Source organism: Falco peregrinus, chromosome 2 (genome assembly GCF_023634155.1).
Source record: "Falco peregrinus isolate bFalPer1 chromosome 2, bFalPer1.pri, whole genome shotgun sequence".
In the NCBI taxonomy this organism is placed as follows: Eukaryota; Metazoa; Chordata; class Aves; order Falconiformes; family Falconidae; genus Falco; species Falco peregrinus.
The window spans coordinates 15,889,621-15,912,421 of record NC_073722.1 but is presented as its reverse complement, the minus strand read 5'-3'; the positions used below and the strand labels follow the sequence as shown (position 1 = coordinate 15,912,421).

General features: G+C 36.2%; 1 protein-coding gene across 1 annotated transcript in view; it reads left to right on the top strand.

Moving 5' to 3' along the window:
* Window positions 1–22,801, top strand: part of IQCM (IQ motif containing M) — a 117,465-nt gene that overhangs the window by 6,859 nt on the left and 87,805 nt on the right. The window contains 2 exon segments of the mRNA XM_055798034.1: window positions 6,573–6,643; window positions 20,198–20,241. Coding sequence (XP_055654009.1) covers window positions 6,573–6,643; window positions 20,198–20,241 — 115 coding nt within the window.

The following is a 22,801-nucleotide window of genomic DNA, read 5'->3' as shown; positions in this document are numbered from 1 at the left end:
ATTTCAGTAGACTCAATGCAATTATTAATCAGAGCAGGACTGGCACAGAATGTGTGAGCAGTCCCACTTTCTTTACTATGTTTATAAAACTGCCCAAATTCCTTTAAATAAATGTTTCCCTAAAATAATCAGTATCATAACTTCCTGTAACCTTCAGCACTAACCTTTTTTAGATATTTGTGAAATTAGATCTCCTGAGCCTTCCATGATACCATCAGAAATGTGTAACACATTAGCTTTGTATTTGTTTAACTGCATAAATACAGGCAAGCAGATTTATTCATTTCAGCCTTCGGTAAAGGCAGTCTTTCAAAGTGCTCGTCTCCCCATTAAGTTTTCTAAAGACACTGTTGGGTTTTTTCTAAACGTAAGTGGCAAAGGAAAGTGTCCCAGGCATGTAATTTTAGTAGTATCTTCTTCCCTTATGACTCATTACTGCTGAAATCAACACAACTTGGGATGTGCTCAGGAACTTCAGTACCTCTTTAATGTTTCCAAATAGTAACATCTGTGCATGTTTATGACTTCATGCTCTGCCTTAGCATTAGTCTTGGCCAATGTTTCTGGCTGTTACGTGGTTGTACTTTTAGAGAGTAAGGTCCCTTCCCACTGCAAAAGGCAAGAGAATTACTGTTACTGAATATTTCATTGAGCAGAAAAGCAGCAATGCTGCAGAAACAGACCTGCTTTTATCAGACCCATATAGGTTTGTTTAGAACTTGCACCATTTATTCAAAGTTAACTGATACACCTCACACACACACCGCCACCCCCCACCCAAATCTTGATCAAACCTTTCCTTTCACTTTCTGCCCTTCATTTAGAGACAATAATGCTTCTGGATTTGAACACCTCTAGATGTACTTGCAATAAGGTCCACTTATTTCAGCTTGCCATCTGCCGTGATGGCCAGCTGAGGGGAGGAGAGATATAGGGCGGGAGAAGAGACAGAGCTGAAGAAAAAGCTGTCTTGAAGGTAGTGAGAAAAGGAGACAGCAGATGTCAGGAAACAGTAGTGACCTAAAACACCCCTCATTTGGGACATGGCTGAAAAGGAATCTAGCAGCGAAAGACTGCAACCATTCTTGCTTGTGTTTGTGCAAATTTTGTGTATTTGTATAGAGGTTATGTAAGAGAAATATATTAAAGAACATAGTCTTGATGGAACTTTTGTCATCACCTGACGCTGTATCTTGTGTATTGTTATCAGAACAGCTGATCTGCAAACAAACAATGGAGCATGCAGATTGTCAGACAGGAACGTGCAGTCTGTCAAGACTGCTGGTTTTGCTACTCTAGACAAAGGGCAGTTATAAGAGATCGATTTTTGGAATGCTTTCAGGAAAATTATCCGTGTCTGACTGCACTCCGTCACTATCATGCTCTACATCTTTATATAGTGTATTTAAGGTTCTGTGGCGTCTAGATATAGCAAATAAATGAGCTATCTTTTAAAGCTCAAAGTGCTAATAAAACTGTGAAAGTATGAAATGAAAGTGCCAAAATGTGAGAGAGATGTTGCAAACTTGCGTGCAAAGAAGAAAGAAAATATCAGCTGGAAAAGTCATGAGATTAATGCTAGTACTAAGTCTTCTCATAAAAGATGTGTGTGTACCTGGCATTTGGAACAGTAGTGTACTGCATACTGTGGAAATTACAGATGTCCTGTAAAGCCTGTACTTGATGATATGTAAAGAAATCTTGAAAGGTTTATGCCACAGACAGAATTTTTCTGCTTGGTTTCTACATTTGAAATTCAAATTTGTCAAGGAAAATTCTCTGCTGATTGAGGAGCTAATGACATGTTAATAATCACATGAACAAAGAGACTGAAAGTTGTGCAGCTCAGAGGAGAATGGGTTTAGGGTCATTCTGTTTAAAACAGAATTTGCAAAAATGCATAAATGTATTGAACACAAAACTGAGGAAATATTGAAAATAAAGATAAGACCAAATACATGCAGCCTGCTTAACTCCCCTTGTAGAATATGTGTTATGGCAATGAAAATGAAGAAACTTTTACCTGTGTAAAATCAATATCCACACATTTTAAATGCAAAAGAGGAATGATCTTTGATTTCAGAGTGGTAGTGGTAATGTGCAATATAAATCGGGGAACTTTGTATTCCTAAGCAGACACAAATCAAGGCATCAACGCTGCTACTCTGCGTTTGGCACTCTATCTACTAGAGATACATGCCCTGGTGGTATTTTTTTCTGTCAGATACTTGAGTGTGGTAAGACTATATGTGCGTATTGCCAGGCTAATGGGAGTGCACTGCTACTGGGTGAAAGTTGCATACACTGCACTGCATCTGCTGCAGCAAGGTGAGAGGCATTCACATGATGAATTGGAATTGACTGATTTCTGGATCCCCCTATATTATTTACTTTCAAGTTACAGTTCACACTTGTATTCCACTTTTCTTACTGAAATTAAGGGACTTCATTTGTTTTCTTCCCAGGTTTTTGTTTCTCTCTGAAAAGTATGAGTGATTGCAACAAACTTAAATAATGATACCTCGCCCATAGTGTACTGTGATATGATTATATGGGTACTAAAAGAAACAGAAATCTTCCAAATTCATCTGCCTGTTTGCATGAGCACAATACAAAATGTAAAACTTTTTACTTCCTCAAAATAATATACCCTGATTTAAAAAAAAATAGGAAGTAAATAGAGAGGGAATATTTTTCTTGTTTAGGGAAAGCTTCTGAAGGGAGCGAGGGGAAAGGGGTGGCACTTACAGTTACATATTTGAAGGCTATTGAACGTTTTTGCAATCTTTGGTACTTCTAAAACCATTGCTGTATGTGTACATTTCTAATAAGATCTTTTCTAAAGCAATATTTGTGCTTAAAAGTGGTTTAGTTTTCTCCATGCTTGTGAATATAAAACAAAACTATGTGGAGTGTGTGGTCCACTTGCATAATTGTTTGGAGTCCAAAATTAAATGCAGAGTGACAATGGAGAAAATGTCTGTTTGCAGTATGTACATATGTTTGTAGTTTTCTTGAGAAGTTTCTCAAAGTCTTGTGGAAAAACAAGATGACTCTTGAGCTGGCTGTGCTTATATGTATAGAAATAAATACATTTTAAACCTCTGTTCTATCACTTGCCTTTTTCATAGAAAGAATAACTGAGTTGTCTGGGATTGACTCTGAGTAGAGCTTTAGAGAAAGAGAAAAATGAGAAATTGTCATCTTTCAGGTGAGAACTGAGATAATTGACTGGGCTATTAATTGTTTTTTATCTTGAAGCCAAGTAAGAAGTTGATTCTGCTTTTTTACAGGTTATATGTTATATTTACTGGTACGTTTTTACTGTATAGTCTTTGAGAGATTATAAAGCTTTACAAAATCTAGGAATAAAAGTTAAGTTTGATTGCTTGCTTACATTTATTTTTATGGAGTTCACTATTGTCTCTTCAATATATAGATTATTCCCAAGATCTTACTGAAAAATGTAGGATGAGCTGTTTTTCCAATGATATAATTCAAAGACTTTAGTTCTTATAGTAAGAAGAACTGAACCTTCCTTTTTATATGTATAAACTTTATACTCCTGATTTTTTTTCTCATTGATTTTAGTGATCAAACTCATATTTATATCCTGTGATCTCTGGTCAGGCCCTATAGCTAAAATAAACCACTTCTGAAATGTAGTAAAACACTACTGAAATGTAAGTTGGAAAAAACCCAAGTGCACTTATATAATTTTTAGAGTACTTGCTTTGCCTTTTTTAAACATCAGATATGTAATAACCTATTGTATCTACAAAAAGAACAAGATCTTTGGTTGTCTTGACCTAAACAAGGTGGTGATCATTTACGGTAGCAGAAGATCTGACCCAAGATCTGCTCCCAAAAATTAAGCTTTTCCCTATCAGCATGGCATAATCATTCTGTGGAACATTCCTCCTTCGTGGTAGTGCCACTTCATGTGATTCTCCATAAACCTGGGCTGTGCAGCTCTTAACTGTTTTGTTAAGTATTTACTTATGGCTCATGCTGCAGCCCATGTGCTCTGATGAGACTATGTGTATGGACACAAGCCCACCCACCAACATGAGTAATGGAGCACTCTCTAACCCATTGTGTATATTTATTAGCAGTCTTGGCTGATACTTTGTGAGCTGAATCTCCCCAGAAGTTGCTCTATACTTCTGATAATTTTAAAGATTTCTCAAACATTCTTATTACCATTTCAGACACCTTTCTAATAATGCCCCCAAACTGTTTACAATAACTTCCCTTTACCATCTGAATTCCAGCCCCTTTAAGGAACATTCTTAGTGGAACATTTTCAGTTTTGAATTGAGATTAAAATATTTGTAGGAGAATATAGAGATCTACATGTGTAGTTTTAGAGTTATCATTTTATCTGTTTTTCAAGGTAATTACATTTGCTGTGCATGATCACAATGAAATCGCTGCTCACAGAAAACAGTTCAGCTGTATCAGTGAGCTTTGGCTGCTTCTTTCTACATATCCTCAAAGGAAGGCAAAATTATAGCTTATGAAACACCTTTCATTTGGTCGTACTTCCATCTAAAATGAACAAACTTTAATATATTTATTAAAATGTTTATTTGATGATTTTGAAGGGTTTCCACTGTTTAGCATCCCCTCTCCATCCCCCACTTCGTGTGTGCACCTAGATAGAAAAGTGGAATCATAATGAGGGGAGGAAGTAGGGAGTAACAAAGACCATAATAAAGCAGAAAAAACAGGTGGGAAGGATGGCTATGTGTGAATGGATGTTGCGTTGAGGTCTATAATCCTGAATATTTGGGCTTCTTTTTGATTACTTTGAGTTTATCTGCACCCTTATGACAATGTTTTGCAGACACAGCCCTGTTTACTGGAAATCCTTATGTGAAATAAACTACAGCTATACTTGTGATTTCATCTTGTGTTGCTTTCAGTGTAAACTCTTTTCAGCCTGACTATTTCATGTAACTTTTCCTTTGCACTTGGAATTCACAAAAAACTCCTGATCGCTCCTGGAGTATATTGTAAAAGAACATAAGAGATTTAAAACTAAGGCATATAATCTGGATTTTATTTTTGGAAAGTCTAACATATCTCAGTAATAAAGCAGAACTGGGCACTATGTTTCTGGATGATAATTGTTCTTGGTGGGTGTCACAAGGTACTGGGTAAGCAAAAGGTTAAATATATTTAACACTGTTGAAATCTGATAAGCCTCTAGTAACTTTCTATATCTATTGTACCCTAGATCTTCATTAACATGAATCTGGCTATTGAAAAAATAAAATAGGGGAAAAAATAGCATTCTTTACAAGATGACATGCTTAAATACCAAATGCAATTACATACATGTGTTGCGATAGTGATTTCCTTTCCATGAATTTCCTGTTGATCTTTTGATCCTTGTCTGGATCCTTGTGACCGTGCTTGCACAGCAGGTATGGTTTTAAAGCTCAAGGGTTTTTTTGAGCTCAAGTTTTAAAAGTACTTTGTGTTACTGTTGACTATGACAATTCTTGATACCCTTATTTCCAAGAGAGAGCAGAAACTCAGCTGTGCTTATCCCATGGAGGCTCCTGTGGCTCCTAGTTATTTCACAACAGTTGTAGAAACTGGCCATGGGAACAAACATGTTCCTTGGAATGAGTATGTTTTATGTATCCAGCATTATGCAAAATTAACCATGCTTAAGTAGCTAGGTTAAAACATGTTAGATAAACTTATTTATGTTAATATAGTGTATTAGTATATTTACTGGAGTCCAAAAGCACAATCTCAGTGACTGAATTTAAATTCAGCAAATATGTGACTGGTACTTATGAACAGTGAGTAGTTTTAAGTAACAGATTTTTCAAATAGAACATTCTTTTTTATTTCTCTAAGTTACCCACCATGACAGCTACACACCACATTGGTTTAATGGTAAAATAAATGAAACATCTGGAACTGACAGAATTACTCCACAGAGCAGTCCGTGAACAGATGAGCAGGCAGATTGGCATGAGAAGCAAAAGCCAGACCAACCTGCTCTCACCCATTCAAAGGAGAATGAAACTTCACAGAAGTCATTCTCCTTGTCTCACTGACATCTCTTATTCACATAACAGCTACAGCACATCTGTAGGCAATGCCACTTGCCCAGTCTTCTTTACCAGTATGGACAAATTTGTGTTTTGCAGAGCTACAATACAAAATATTTCTTTGCCTTCATTGTTTGACTTCCATACCCACAATACCAACATGAAAAGTAGCTAATCACAGTCACAATGACAGAAATCAGTCTGTGAAGAACTAGAATGAAGCCATCAGTTTATTTCCTAGTATCAGAAAGCAGGTTTTAGATTGTAATGACTTTAAGCACATCCAATGAGAACAACTGATTTAGAAATTAAAACACTAGCATTAAAAAGTCCCCAACCCAGAAGCCAGTGTTTATTCAAATGGTTAATTTTGACTTCTAAGTGTTTAAACACTTATTTTGAAGTGATATTTTACACAGAACGAGACTTTAGCCTACTATATAAGCTTGTAGAGATAAAGAAAAGATAAAATGTTGCTTTGTTCTTATTTTTTTAAAGGAGATCTTTGGATTTACCCTGTACTACTTCTAGACCATAGGGCATTCCTGTGTTTCAGATCTCATACAAAGGTAAAGAGGAGAAAATTCTGTTCTGTTACAGAGAGTAGATATAATATGATTAACCTATACTGAGTATTAAAGTTATCTCGAGTTTTTGGAGAGAGAGGTATTTTTAAAAGATTCCTCATGTTGAGTGTATTCTTTCTAATGTTCTGCAAATCTTTAAAAGCTTTACAGCACTGATGCTAGACAAATTTAGTTTGGTTTTTTTTTAATTTCAGACTTTTTTTGTAAGTCTATTCATCTCAAGGACAAGACTCCGTATTTATCTCCTAATCCCCTCCTACTGAATAGGCTTTGCTAGCTTACTTGAAACCTTGATGCTCTGTCCTACAAACGCAAAGTGAAAGGTGTCTGTCCTGTGAGCTATTGCACATATTTCTTTGTATACATGAGCAGGCACCAAGGACTTGGCTGAGTGACAGTACTATTGTCAAGTCCAATCTTAAGCAATTCTAGCATGCACCAAACCCCTTCCAAACTTTGGATACTTGGGCACCTGATCACCATCAATCCAAAAAACAGTCAAAAGGCCTGGCCACAGTCTGTTCCCCAGGGATTTAGATACTGACTTGAGAGCCTGGCTTATGATTTTCCCATCAGTCAGGTTTCCCCATCAGGCACTTGAGTATAGCCCTGGTCCACGATACTGGGATCCTGGGACCTAACACCTGCTTCTACCTGCTGTAGCCTTGGTTCTTGATCCTGACTCTTGGGTATGTATCCCTCTGTCCTGCCTCCTGTCCCAGCTTGTTCCTGCTGCCAACCTGAGTCTGCTCTGGCCTTCTTTGACACCTGCACCTTGCAGGATGAATCTCATAACCTGCAGCTGAGTCTTCCCTTTGCCAGCATTGACTGCTCGTATCTTGACTTTAGCCTGTATTAGCTTTTTACTGGCCTAAGCTGCTGTAACTTAAGTACTGGCTGAGAGACTGAACTCCTGTTCCTCCATGGAAACTCACTAAAAGTAATGTGACTGGAAAGAGATCTGCAGTAAAAGCTCCTGGTGCAAAATTAGAGGCTTAATGCTTTTGAGACTTACAGAACTTAGTTCCATCCTTTTCAGTCAAAAGGCAATGAGAGATAGGTAAGATCTGACTCTTATCAGAGTAAGACACTTAAGTAAGACACTTATCTGACCACACTTTTCTGTGATAAACAGAAACAATAACAAAAATATGTTTTCCCTAAATGTTTAGGGCTTTCACAGACTTAACTGGGCTCTGAATCATGATAGTCACTAAACATTTTCTTAATCTACTGCACTGGAAAGTCCCCAGGTAGGCTGTTGCTAGCAGCAAAATGATCTGTCTGCTTGGATCTTCCCTTTTTCTCTGCACTCTATAATCTTGGTATAAGGAAAAGTAGGACTATGAAAGGCCAATGGATTCTGAAACAATCAGGTACTGAGAATGAGTGAGCATCCGTTCTGTCTCCCAATGCCTTCTGTTTAGGTCTTTTACACATTTCAAAATCTAAATTTTCATCCAAGGAGACAAAGAAGAACTAATTTAAGCTACTATCAATAGGATACTGCTGTCTCAGTGAATGGGAATGTTTAGACTATGTCCACAATGTGTTTTTGCAAGTATTGTTAAAAAAGGCAAAGAAAGGCTCTGAAAACCTTTATTTGATTTCTCTTTAGGATTAAATTGCAGCATGACGACTTGCCTTAAACTGACTCAGTGGCAGCCTATAGTTGTCCACCCCCAGATCAGATCAGTCAGGGAGCTAGCTCTCAATTACAGTTTGTGCTGTGGTCCTCCATTCATTACAAGGAGGAAGCAATCTGTTACAGTCTATTCAGCACAGGATTACTTTTTCTTCCTAGCTGGTCCAGATCTGCTGGCCAACTAGGCAGGATATCCTGCTCCCACCACTCATGCTGTGCACATCACTATATGCGATGAACAGTAGAAACCTCTGCAGAGTTGCTGAGAGATACGTGATGCGCTTCAGTGGAACAGAAAGATGTGAGACTATCTTGCAAAAGATTGTAACTGTCCTTTTTAAAGAGATAGTTGTTCTTACTTTGTGCTAGTCTCCTATTTGGGTCTTTTAATCAGAAACATACAGTCTGGATCTTTGAGCTGATGTAAGATCTTTGAGATGATGCAAGCCCTAGCTTCATGCAAATTTCCCTATGTAAATGCTGGCAGATTAAATTGCAGTGCTGCGATCATGGATGAAATGAGAGAGGGGCATATAATTTGACCGCATATTTTAAAACAATTGATTATTTTATTTGTACTCCCTGTAGATTTGTACTATAGGAAGAGAAAGCTGAAACTGAGCATCAGCTCAGCTATGAGATTATGTTTGTTACATATCTGTATAAAAAACCCTCATAATTATATCCTTGCAATATCTGTAAAAATGTTGATTTCAAAGAAAAAGCTTTTAAAAATCTGCTATTTAATGCTTTCAAAGCTTTTAAGTCCATGCATTTGTAAAAATATGATTTTTAAAAAATACACGAAACGATCAGAAACTGCAGGTTATCCCTCTTTTTGAAGTAAGTGTGATTCTTTCCTTGGGTTTAGTGGATTTTGTCATTAAGAGCTAGGAACTGATAAATAGTAGTGAAAATGGCCAGGAATATGCAAGAAAAATATGTTTTCTAATAATTTATTCAATGATTAGTGCCAGTATTCCTCAAACCATATTCAAGCAACTGTCAAACTAGCTGAATACTTAAGTCTTCAGTAAAAAATAGTAAATTATTTGATTTAAAATGTCAGGATTAATTCTAAAATGTTTTTAACAGATGACATTAGTCCAGCTGTATTGTAAAGTAAGAGGACCAGAGCTTTTTCCATATCTTCTGAGAACAAAAACTGACTAATTCTGTAAATGTTTGTACAGATTTGATTGTATTCCTTTGAGTCTAAACTGCATATTAAATTATGAATATTGTCATTCCTCTTGTAGGAGAAGCTTGATACAGTGCTAAAAAAGCTAAATAACTCATTCAATTAAAAATATGAGGCAAAAGTTTTAAGGCTGTAGGGAAACATCAATTCTTGTACCTTACCATCAGTGTTTGTGTGTATATCACTAGGCATATATAGAAATACATATGAACTCCTAAGATCTAGTGATCCACGTTGCTTGCAGATAAAGCAAAGTGGATGCAGATACTTTGTTGATAGTACAGAATGGTTATGATCTGTTTATTTGTTAATGCCAAATAATTATCAACCAGTCTTTTAAAAAACATTAATAACAGGAAGAATAACTTCTACTAATGTTCTGTGAGCTTATACGACCCTCTTAAGGTTCATACTACCATCTTGCATGGTGGAGAGGCAACATATTTTTGTCAGCGTTTCTTGCTGGCAGCCTTTCTCCAGGACCCTTTAGGGACATTCCACAAGAGCAGAAGTATGGAAATGAGGAGAGACTGAGGGAGGAGGAGTAGAAGTGCTTCTTTTGCTGTCTTGTACCCACCTTTGTTGAATGAAGATCATATGAATAATAGGATACAGAGGAACTAGATGTGTTTAAGGTAAACTATGGAGAAGCCCTGATTCTTTTATTCTGGTGTCCACTGTGGCCTGTAAGAGCCCAAGGGGCTTGCAGGTTGACTTGGAGCCGGTCTTTCATTCCTGCTCCTCACAGCAAAAGGTGAAATTTTTTGAACAGAACCTTGAGGCAGTTTTTTTCTCTTTATTTTCTGTGATAAGTTATTCCTCATATAAAGGTGATAGAATGCAGAATATTTCTCTTTCAATGAGCTAGATAGCTAAAGATGTGAGTTAAATCAAGGGTCTAGCTTATCTCTATCAGCCAAAAACCAAACCAAGCCAAAGGAGCTGATGACAAATATGTGAGAAATCAAACATATTTGATGATAAGGAAATAATGCCAGAAACCTTGGATTGACTTGGTTCATCCTTATTCATGAACAGAGATGAGTCACAATCAGACACTGGTTTGAACTTAGTTCAGCTTTTTCATTCTGTTGCCCACCTCTATTTCTGTCATATAGAATAATGTTTTTCTAGCAGAATACGAGGAGGCAAGCTGGAATTCGTTTTTTGTCTAATAGGCTGGTTTGGGTTGGGTTTTTTAAATTATTTTTTTGTTTGTTTATTTGTTTAAAGATGCATATGCTCAGCAAAGAAAACTTCAGCTTCAATAGTTGAAGTTCCTCTAAGCAGCTGAAAACAGAGCATTATAATGGAAAAGCATTGATGGATTTTGATGGGAAGGGCTGATAACAACACTCATGTTGCCCATTCATGCAAAACCATGGCTGAAGAAAGACTCACTGAACATATTAGCAGCACTCTCAGTGCTGAGTGAGGTGCTTCAAATAAGCCATTATGGTTTATACTTTGAAAAAATAATGCTATGATTGAAACACTTGCAAGGCCACCCATCCTTTATGGTTGAACTTACCGAACAATGTAATACTCTCTCCAGAATGGCTTATCCTGGCCAACAAAGCCTGATTCAGATTCTTCACCTTTCTTTTAATGTGATGGGATAGTGAGCCTTTTCCAAGTCACTGTTATAATATATATTTTCATAGATCTACTATGACAAATCTGATACTGGAAAGAAAATAGAATCCCAGAAGCCATACTTTTTTGCCAAACCTATGTTATCTATGTATAGGTTCTATATGAAAAAAAAATGTTAATATTAGTATTTCTGAATGCCCTGATGAAAACTAACTTTTACAATGAAAGTCAGTTTTCCTTCTCTGGATTATCAGATGATGCTAATAAATCTGTTTTTGGAATAAAAGACTTGGTGCAATAGAGGTCAAAAACTGAAAGGCCAGGTGTTGGGTGATACTACTGTAGTTTTGAAAATCTGATCTTCAAAGCTGAAGGACTGCCAGAAGCTGAAGGCCTTAGTATATTGCTTGGGGTCACTACTAAATAGGGGCTGCAGAAACACTCACTCTTGAGTTCGCTCAGTGTGAAAACATCTGCACACCCTTTTTCCTCTATAAAGGGACACTGGCTAGTTGCTAAGCTTCAGCAGAAGCATAAGTCTAGCTCTAATTCCCTTTTGTGTCACCATTTTAGGTGATCTGTAGTCAGTCACACCTGGGTAGAATGGAAAAAAATCAAGGCTGGGATTCAATTTGAGTCTTCAATATAAATGGTTTTCTAAGAAACAATCAAATTACTCCTGTCTGCTTCAGGCACATTTACCTAATTTTTTTCTTATTGTGTAAGAGAAATGGCCCATTTTTCTGTCAAAAAGAAAAAAAATAGTGTCAGATAAAGTGATGTTACCCTTTTCAGATTCCAGCATAACTGGTTTTCAATTATGTGTTCCTGAAATGGTGGGGCTATTGTTAATTAATGCTATTGCAAGTATAAATTCAAACCACCTAGCACAATTTGTGGAGGTTACATTTTGTGATGGCTCACTTCCATCTTGCAACAGGAAACTCTGGAACCGATTATTTTTCTTGCTTGATTCATTACACTTCATGGTCATACATCTATCAGAAAAAAGCATACCTCTTTAATAATATGAAGCTGCACAGCTGATGGGGCTTTTTCATGGGAAAGCATGTAAAACGTTTTATTTCATAAAGGACAGTGTTAGCTGGAAATAAGATTTGCAGGAAGGAAAAGAGAAGAAATAGCTGTAGCTCTGTGAATAAACAGTGCATTTTTAAAAACAGCTCGAATCATAAAATAAAAAGGTGAGGAGGTTTCACTAAGACAGGAAAACAATTTGACCTTTATGAAAGATATTCACACTATGTATTGCTCAGGCCTTTTGATGCTTTGTTGATAAAATCAAAAGCTGTTTAGAGCAAATTAGAGTTAGCTTGATTTTGAAGCAATTGAAAATATGAGAACAGTTTGCAGCAGTGATAAAACAGACTTTTGCTCTCCCATCCAAGGACATAGTTGTTTGAACTACAGTCTTTATTCTTTCTTCTGTTTCTTCTGACCCAGTATTATTTCTTCCTCATCTTGTGTTTTTGCATTACAGTTTAACAGAAAAGCTTTGCTGAATGAAACAGGGTTTGTTTGGGACTACGGCTTTGTATGTATTTCTAAAGGGATTTGCAGGCAATCTTTATGAGTACTGCTATAATTTTAGTAGTCCTCTCACTTGCCTATTAAATACAGGGCAGAACAATAGTAATTACTGCACGAATACCAAGGTCCCAAAGTAGTACCATTCACTTCAGTGAAGAGCTGCTGTGAAAGCACATTTGAAAAATAACCCATGGTGACAAGAGATGGGGAAGAAGGGAAAGAAACTGCAGTTCAAAGGGCTTTTTCTGAGGGAGCATAATTCTTTTATGTGTATACAAGATTCTTTCCCCCATTGTTTGCATTTTCAGTACAATAAAATAGGTCCATGGAAGTGCCTTGTGGGCAGAAAGTGAGTTCTTTAATGGAACGGTTTATATGACCGAAGTAAAGAAAGGCTGTGAAATAAGGTATCGCTGGGAGGCTGGAAATGAGCTGGATCAGCTAGGAGGAGATCAGCTATACAAGGGGTTGAAGGGAGGAGATTAACCATGGGATCAGGCTTGGAGAGTAGCAGGGGGCAACAAAAGACCTGCAAGGTATAGCAGGAGAGATGTCAAGGAGTATCAGTGAAGACACAGTATATTTTCTGAACTGGAAGTTTTAGGGCTGACTTCCATCAATGTCCCTGTGCCAGTGCAATGACAGTGAGGGACCACCAAGGTATTCAGGTGTGTGCTAGTTTAACTTCTGTTTTGTTTGTAAATCCAACATTGCTTCGGTGAAGTTGAGCTGGTGTAGTGGCATATTATTTTCATTATTTGCCAGCAGTAGTTGTACACAGCAGTGGAAAACTATTCATTTATTTTTTCAGGTTATGTTTCTGCTCTTTCAAGACTGCTGCAAACTAAAACCTGTTGATTTTATTAAGCATTTCCCTTTTTAAAGTTTTCTTGAGAAAGTATCACTTTTTCAAGGATTTATTTTGTTTTTTTTTCCAGAAAATATATTTTTCTTATCCCTTTAAGTTTTTTGATGTTTATGAAGCTCACATTCTTTTCCTTTTAGGTCATAAAAGGAATTAGTGAAAGAAGTAAGGAAAAAGAAGGCGGCGTATGTTTCCTTTTGTTCCAAAATATTAAGAATATAGAAGATAAAGACATTTGACATTGTTTTCACTTCTAGCATTTCACATTTTGTCTTTCTTTCATACATTGCATACCCCAGATCTCAAACAGACTTTTGTGTACATGCTAATACTGTCTCGAGACAGGTCCACTGCTTGGTTCAGTAACCCATGTTATCATTGAACTCTGGCATTAAGAAAATAAGTCAGTAACTTTGCTCACATTTTCTTTTAAACAAGATATCTTTGTAGACCTGCCTCATCCCGTGTTCAACCAGTGAAGTAAAATTCATCTTACCACCCCTGCACTGACCCCCCCACCCCACCCCCCCAACCAAAACATACCTAAACCAACCACCAACCCCTCATCCATGCTTGTCAAAAATGCTGCCTGCAAACACAGTATGAGAACCCTATTTATAACTGGATTTCTGCCATTCAGGTTAAAGACTCCATTTTCTTCCCTGGTGAGGTGTGGGTGTGCTAACCAAGCAACTGAACTGGGTGAATGATACTGTGATATTACAGTTTCAAGATGTTTCAAGATTTCTAATTCACAAAAATAAAGCTGATGAGACCATCATGACATAAATACTTAATATTCCTCTTAACACAAGCAGGAAATGAGACGAAATTTTTGATGTATTTCTTGAATTACTGTAGTTTTCTAAGTGCTCTTGAAATGTATTGTGTGTAAAGAAACCTATCTCTGGGTTGGGTAACTGGACAAACACGTGCATTCTTGATTCTTCAAAGCAATTGCTTTACTTGCCAGTATCAAGTTAAACCCTAAAGCCTAGGAAAAGTGTAAGGACATATAATGTCAACATATCTTCCACTTTGTTTTGACCAAAATGTAAAACTTAGTCTGAATTTTTTATGATTTGAAAGATGCTTAGAAAAACCACCCAACTTTAATTGAGGGTAAATTTATTATAACTGTAGTATGGGCCTACTCAGTTGCAATATATACTAGCTTCACCACAGGACATTTTATCCGGTTTTGCTAAGCAGAGAGCACCATAATAGAAAGTTCAATTTACAGAGAGCATGCTTATTTCGAAGATTTCATGCATGTAGATGTGTCCAACACGAGCTGGAATAAAACACTTCACATAAAATGTGCAGCAATGCAACTACCTTTTCTAAACAAAGCAAGGTTTTTCTGTTTGCTGGTTAAGTCAGCATTAGCAGTTCTTAGAAATGTCATTTATGAAATGTCAAGCTAATTACTTGTAATATCAACCCTGAAAAGTAAACCTTTGCAGGTGCACTTCCAGAAGCCTTATTCTTCTCTATTCACAGTCCGTCTGGTACATTTCATGTTTTTTTGTAAACAAATCCATGTTTTTCCAAAGACACTAAACTACGTGCTAAATTTGTATCTTTATTTAGACTATAGAAGGATATTTCATAATACTTTAATGAAAGGAAATGCAAAATATATTTTTATTTTAAATAACCAGGTTTTTAAACCCTATCTATGATACACAACAAAACAAAAGAAAATATCCTCTGTCTGGCAGGGACCAGTTCCACTTCTGTGGGGTAGTGTGGATTGGTTTTGTTCTTGCTGCTGAACCTGACACCAGGAATACAATTAGTACTGATTCAATAGCTGTTTCTATACCATGAATCATTACATCTTGCACTGGCTGCTTTGTGCTGGTAGTGTGCTACCAGCAGGAACTGCACTGTTAGGAAGAGTAACAGACCTCCTTCTGTTGAGCAGAAGAGGTTAGTAGAAAGGAAAACAAATTTCAGTGTTGCAAGTGCTTTGTCTGCAATGACATGTACATCTGTAAAAATGAAATGAAAGTTTATAATCGGTAGAAATAAAAGAAATGGACTGAGAATTTCTATACTGCTTAGACTACAGAACAGAATTCTTGCTTTTAAAAACTCTTTAACAACCTCTGAAGTAGTCTAAGTATGTATCTGCAAAGGGAAATGAAGATGAGTACTGTCATGGTGTGTTAGTTAAATCTAGTTTACACACGTAACCATAAAGTAAAATTGCAGGAGTTCGAAGGAGCTAGCATAGGGTGAAAGTTGAGAGTAGAAGGGACAGAAGTTGAAGGTTGGAGATGAAAGAGCTTGGGATTAGGAACAGTAGTTTTTGCATTGATAGCTGCTGTACTTACACGTGGGCACAGATAGTTCCCATTCTGGAAAGTTTGCATTCTGCATATCAAAAAGGCAAGCAAAATCAATGCATTCACAAAATAGACCAAAACTGAGGTTAAAAAGTCAGACTTTACTAATGTTTTGACGTGACAAAATGCAGTCTGAACACTGTATATTTTAGTAGAACCTGTTAGGTTGTAATTGTTCTATTGACCCATATGGGAGTTAAGGTCTTACAGTGCTCAAAATTCCATTAGACAGATAGCTAAGTCTTTGTATACTTTTAAATTTTGTCCCAGACAAATCACATGTCAAGGAAAAAAGTTAATCAGCAAGTATTTTCAGATGAAGTTTAAAAAACAAAAATAGTACCTAACAAAAGTAATTTATTAACATGATATCATAGTTTTAAATGTTATGAGCTTCTAATAGGCTCATGAATGCCTTTATATCTTGTATTACCTGAGAATTGCAAGACATCATAACATTATGTTCATTCTGGAATATTTAAATACTTCCTTGCTGCACTGAAGTTGTACTTTTAATGTGTTTATATCATATAATCTCTTACTATGCATACACAAAAATATACATTAAAAATTACATAAATGTATATAAAGGTGCATAAAAATATCCTAATTCTATTACAGCCTCAGCCATGGAAGACTTACAGAAAACACTTATTTCATGTTATGCAACTTTATTTAAAATAAATGTAATGGAAGTTGAATTGTTAGACAGGGATTGAAATCTGTTTTGGTGCTCAGATGAGCCACTGTCTTATTTATGCTAGCCTGGCAGTGTAAGAGACATCAAAGTGGATACAGACTTCAACCTCATGCATTCTATAACTGCTTTATATTTCTAGATCCTGGCCACAATTTTTCCTGTTCACTGTTTCAAAGCACTCATAGACTGAACTTGATAGATAAAATCGAAATGCTTTGAATTAATTCTCTAACATGAAGTTATTAAACTAGCCCTCTCCTTTAAATTATTCATATGAACTATGAACTGCTAATTCTATATTCTAGCTAATAACTGCTTGTAAGTACTATAGATTAAAAATGAGTGTCCTATTAAAAAAGGCATTAGCTAGCTGTGATTTTTCATCAACTTGCTCGTCTTCCCTCCACGCACTCATTTTTGAACTGAAATTATAACTGGTAAAAGAGTGCTTTTGTGGGAAGCCTGGTTTAAACTCTGGATTTTCTCACCTATTTATTGAATCACATAGATATATCTTTCACAGGATTCCTGCAACAACCCTTGACTTTCAAAAGTGTCCATGAATGTTAAAAGCACTCCTGGTTGACCTTACAGAAATGTTCTTTATGGGAAAGGGCTAGATAACAATGCCTGACAATAAAAAAGAGCACAATGGAAGTTCAGAAGAGAAGTTAGTTTGGGACCTAATAAATAAGTGTCAGAGAACTTGGGAAGGTATAAAGAATATTATTTTGTTTATTTCTTTTTTAAACTGAATTCTGACTCACAGGTCCCTGGAATTGCAAAGGGATGCAAACTCATTGTTATTTCCTCAACAATCTTTTTTTGATATTGCTGATATTTGTTAAGTTCTCAGGCTCTGGGGTAAATGGTGTTGTGCATAATGGAAAAATATGTTGCCAAGCTGTGGGAATCAACAACAGCAGAGAGCCCCAATGTGTTGTGATCTCTGAATGTCTCTGCATTAAGGTATTTGCCTGTGGTCAGTACATGACTCCTTTATCTTTCACACCTAGGTGTCTCAGACATTTTTAAAATATAATTTCTTATCATAGAGGAGGGATTAAGGCAAATACAAGCAATAGACAACGCTCTGCAGTATTTCCTAAATGATCAAGGCTTTTAAAAGTGACTCAGATAACAGAACTTTGCAGTGGATTCCTCGAGTTAGGCATTCACAGACAGAATTAGAAGTGTAAATAAGAAACATGCTTAACCAAATAAACAAAAGGTGCAAAAGAAAGAGATGTATTTTTAAATCCTTTTATTTCTTTTGTCTAGAGGCTTAACTCAACATCACTTAGCTGCATGTTTCCTAATGGTATGCTGTGCCTGCTCTATCAAATACAGATATGTTTTTTAAAAAATACAGTCTAGGAGGTCATTCAGTCCTCAGTAACTTAGTAATTAGGCTCATCTCTCCTGGTAGCAGCCATGAGACTACCATCAGTTCCCTGCAGGAATTAAAATTATGTTACATTAGAGACAATGCTGAATCTAGCTGGCAGCGATGGCAACTGCTAGGCTGGCAGAGTTTGCAGAAAGTATCTGACAGTTTAGGAAAACAGATGAGCATGGCCTGAGTATTGTATCACAGCATTCTTTTCATGGTCATCTTTCCTGAGTGTTTTTCATCTTTTATCATTCGTGAATCATTGGCAGAATTTTTGTTGATTTTGGGTAGAAGGCTAAGCTGTGGTGTGCTATTAAATGTATGTTTTGTGGCCAATAGGATAAAATAAAGTTTATATAATAAAATATTTATATATTATATTTTTATATATTTATATAGTTTTTATAAAATAAAATAAAATAAATTATATTATGTTGTTAAGGGTTAATATGGAAAATGCAGAAAGAATAATAAAGTTTCTTCATAAATTACTGATGCAGCCTCATCTGAATTACAGTGTGCAGTCCTGGTCACAACATCCCAAAAATCATGTGGCAGAAGCAGGATGGCCCTTTCACAGTCCAAGGGCTTGAAAAAAATCACTTGGGAAAAACTTCAGAAATGAGGACAAAAATAGGGACATTTAAACAGGTACATATGTCACAAGCATGCTGAGTAGTAAAGAAAAGATGGATAAGCAAATTCCATCTTCATGTGCTCTCTTGTTCCTAATGCAAAAAAACCTAAAGGGATTTTTAAAAGAGAAAGTAACTCCCCATACTTCTCATAAAACTGCAGTTACTTTTTGAGTTTTTTTTAAAAGTGAAATTACTTATACCAAAATGTAAAAATATCAAGGATAGCTAGCCTCATTATTAGTTATAATACTAAAATGTGCTAGTGACATTAAACATCATGATTGAAACCCAGCCAGTCTAGAGAGGAGAAGGAGCTCTGTTGATTGGAGATTATGGTTTGCAATTAAAATTTTCTCAGAAGTGTTTAGTGTGTGCTGATTTTGGAGAATGAGTCCTGGACAAGAAGCACAGTAGACCTCTTTCACTAAGGCAGCTTCTATTGTTATTTATGTAATGGGCAAAATTGGCACAATTAAGGTTTTCATTTCGTTAGCTAAATTTGATGCTGTTTTTCTGAAATGGTCACATCTACTGTGGAGGTTAAGCTACTTTGATCTCCTTGGTGTTGCAGTACACTCGTTGAAGTCAAGATTGTATTTTCTTTTAAAAATCTAGAGCAGAAAATTCTTTCTGCCATCGGTATCAAAACTATTGTGGCATGGGTTAAGCATGTTACCACTTCAAATTTGTATTGTTTTATACAGAACATTACAAACACAACCATCTGATAGAATAACTGCTTACAGTCATTCATTTGTACAAAAACATTAGATGATCTGATTGTTTTTGAGAACTTTATAGTTAAGTACTTTAGCTTACAATATAAGCTGGCAATTCATGATCTTAAGTAAAGCATACATTTTCATTAAGTAAGGTTGTATAGGAACCAGGAATTCAATGCAGTTGCAGCTGACAGGGAAGGTTTTTCTTAGAAAATAATGTAGTATATGTGTATTTTACAATTCAGAATATTTTGAAGGTTGAGTATGTTACCATGTTAGAACAAGAACTAAGTTGTGACTTGGCACAAGGCACTCATACTGACTGTGGTGGAGTTCTCGTTTGGTAAGAAATCAGACTGGCTCTTTAAAATACCTTCAAAAGCAGCCCTGTTCCTGGTTTCAGCCCTGATCTGAAAAAAGGTGCACTAGTTAGGTAATTTTCAGGAGATGAAAGAAGAGTAAGTTTTGCAGCCAAGCTACTTGAAGAGAAGAAGAGGAAACTGCTAGTTTTTAGCATGGTAAGGGGGATGGAAGAATGCAGAGTTGCTTTTATGCCTTTCTGTAGAGGTATCTGGATAAAAGTCACGCTTTTTATTTTTCCTTTGAATATACTTGTGGGACGGCATTAAAGGCTATGCAATGAGATGCAGACTTCGAGATTTTACTAGATTTGTTGTCATTGATCTAGACAATAAGCTTGAGAATATTTGAAGTGATTTATGGAAACTCCTGACTGACCTAGTAGGAAGCAGATGTCAACTCCACTTCTGGGAACCGAAGCTTCTAATTCAATAGCTTGAGTACAAATAAATTACATGAAGTAATTTGGATAAATGATGTATTTTTCAAAAACACACTATCTTCCCAACAGGCAAAGTATACCAGGACTGGAGAGGCGTGATTGCACCAAATCCTGTGAAGTAGTACAGCCAAGTGAGGCAAAAAACCCATGAAAGGCAAGGAGGTATGTAAAATGAGCAAGTATTATCAGGAAGGATCAGCATTGTGTACATGAGGAATGCTTGCATTTTAGTAATGAACTTGTCTTTCTACATCAGGGACCTATAATACAAACAATCTATAATACAAACAGGGGAACAAAGTCTATAGTTGGAGCAGTAGCCAAGATTTTGAGTCCAGAAAATTCTCAGCTTACCAGATATCCTTACGTTATTATGAGTACTACGAGTCCATTACCATGGACAAAGCAGTGCTTCAGTTTTGGTGGACTACTATGAGCAGAACTTCTATGAATGTAAGTCTATTGCATTATATATGTGCATATGAGTTATTACATATAGACTGTCATATAAAGAACTGTTTTAAACTAAAGCAAACAGTACATCTAGATTACTGGACTACGCAGAGTTATGCTGATAGTCACCATGCGTTAGATAACACTGGCTAGCTTAAAAATGAATTAACTTTATCTAACTATACACTTTCTTTAAGAAGAGGGACATGTAGACTGGTATTTGATTTCCAGTATCTGCATCTTCATCACTATCTCATTGTTTTACCAACCTGATTTTTACAACACAGTATCCAGAAATGTAAGCTTTTTTCCCAGTGGGTTAATAAAGCTGAACTTATTTGACCTAGCCTCATGTAATGTAAGGCAGAAACTAGATAATATAAATCACCATACCTTATAGCAATTTTAGGAAATATTTTATGAAAAATACCAAACACTGCAAAGGGTACAGGTTCTCAAATTCATATAGTTAAAATGAGGTAAAGCTCAGAAAGCAACAGAAACATTTAACAGAACTTTGCACATTCTATACACAAGATGTAGAAACTACATGGGTTTGAGGTACAAAGATTAAATGTTGAAAGTAATTTAAAGTAGCAAGCAGCTGTTGGAGGTAACTTCCCTACTTAAATTTTTCTGTTTGACCTTAGAAGTGAATAGGTCCTCCTATTAAATAAGATAATTTCAGACACATTTTAGCCTTTTGGAAAACACTTGTGAAGACTGAAAGGCTTGCAAGAAACAAGAGTGGAATTTTTATTTTTTCTTTAAATATTTCTTTTGTTCTTAAAAAAGGGTATCTATGTGTGAATAAAGCAGAATATAAAAGAAGAGCAAAGGTTTGATACCTTAAATTGACTTGGACAGGATTCTGGATAGTGGCAATTGAAATCCCAGCACCTCTTCAGTTGAGAGTTTTTATCCCTAAAAAGTGTCTTAGAATGATAAGTACTTTTAAGTAAGTCATCCTCAGACACAGTCAGATAAGTGTGCTCTGTATACTTTGGAAAATACTATGAACCTAACTTTTCTATAAACTTTTCTTTCTGTACTGTAATTCAGTTCTCTCTGAAGTTGTCCTAACAGTCAGTTAATTCACAAAGAGAGAGACTTTGGACTGATAAGGGTATATTTTTACCTAATGAATTCAGGATCTTGCTGTAGGCGACTGTGACATTTAGGTATTTATTAAGCACTAGTTTTCACCTAGGTTTTTTTGGGTTTTTTTTTTTTTTTTACTCCCACTGCTTCCGTAGGAAAACAGTTCTTGTCTCCTTTGGTCATCAGAAACCTTCAGTTTTCATCCTAAATTTAGGCAAGGCGAGTTTGTACTTGCTCTTTGTTTTGTCAACATTGCCATTTGGTTTTATAGTTTTTCTCCCTCCTTGACTTTTGACGCCCACTCCTGCCTGAATCAGTTGTGTCCAATGTTAGCCTTTGGTTCTGTGGGCTGAAAAAGGTGAAACCACTTCTTTTTCCCTCTCATATGAGACAATCTTCATTGCCGTAATTGTCCTAGTAGCCATTTCTCTGTAGTTTAAGCAGTCAGAATTCACCTTGCAGGAATGCTGAGTAACCACAGTGATACAGAATAGAACAAACCCCAGAGTACCGTTAAGCTTTTCCTCATTTGGTATTTCTAGGGTCAAACCTACTTCTGCTCAGCTATGGCTTATTGTCATGCTGGGAATTGTTGAGGCATCCACACCTTCCTCCTCCACTGTTATCTCTAACTAAAAACATTGTACAGAATTTCTTCTCTTTCATCATATTATAAACTTGCACTTTTACTGTTCACTCCGTTTCTATAACAGTGTTTCTATTTCCAGTGTACAATATCATTCAGTTCTTCTTTTCCTATATGATGCTTTGGTCTTCCAGGTTTGTTGGTGCTGTACTGTGTCACTTCACTCTGTACACTCTTATTCTATGCTGAGCACTAACAGTAGTATTATTATGTTCACTGGTGACACAGATTTTGTAGAAAATCTGCCAGTAACCTCCTGGTAGCTCATAGTTTCCTGTTTAGATGAGTGCACCACTGCCTGTCTTACTCAGCTTCTTATCCACCTTACAAATAATGAGAAACCACAACCAGAAACTAAATCAGAGTTACAGTTGCATAGCTGAAAAATTAATTTTTGTATTTGAAAAAAAAGACACCTTTAAAAGGGTAAATAACTGTGTACCTATGCAAACTAAACAATTTGTAGTTGTATT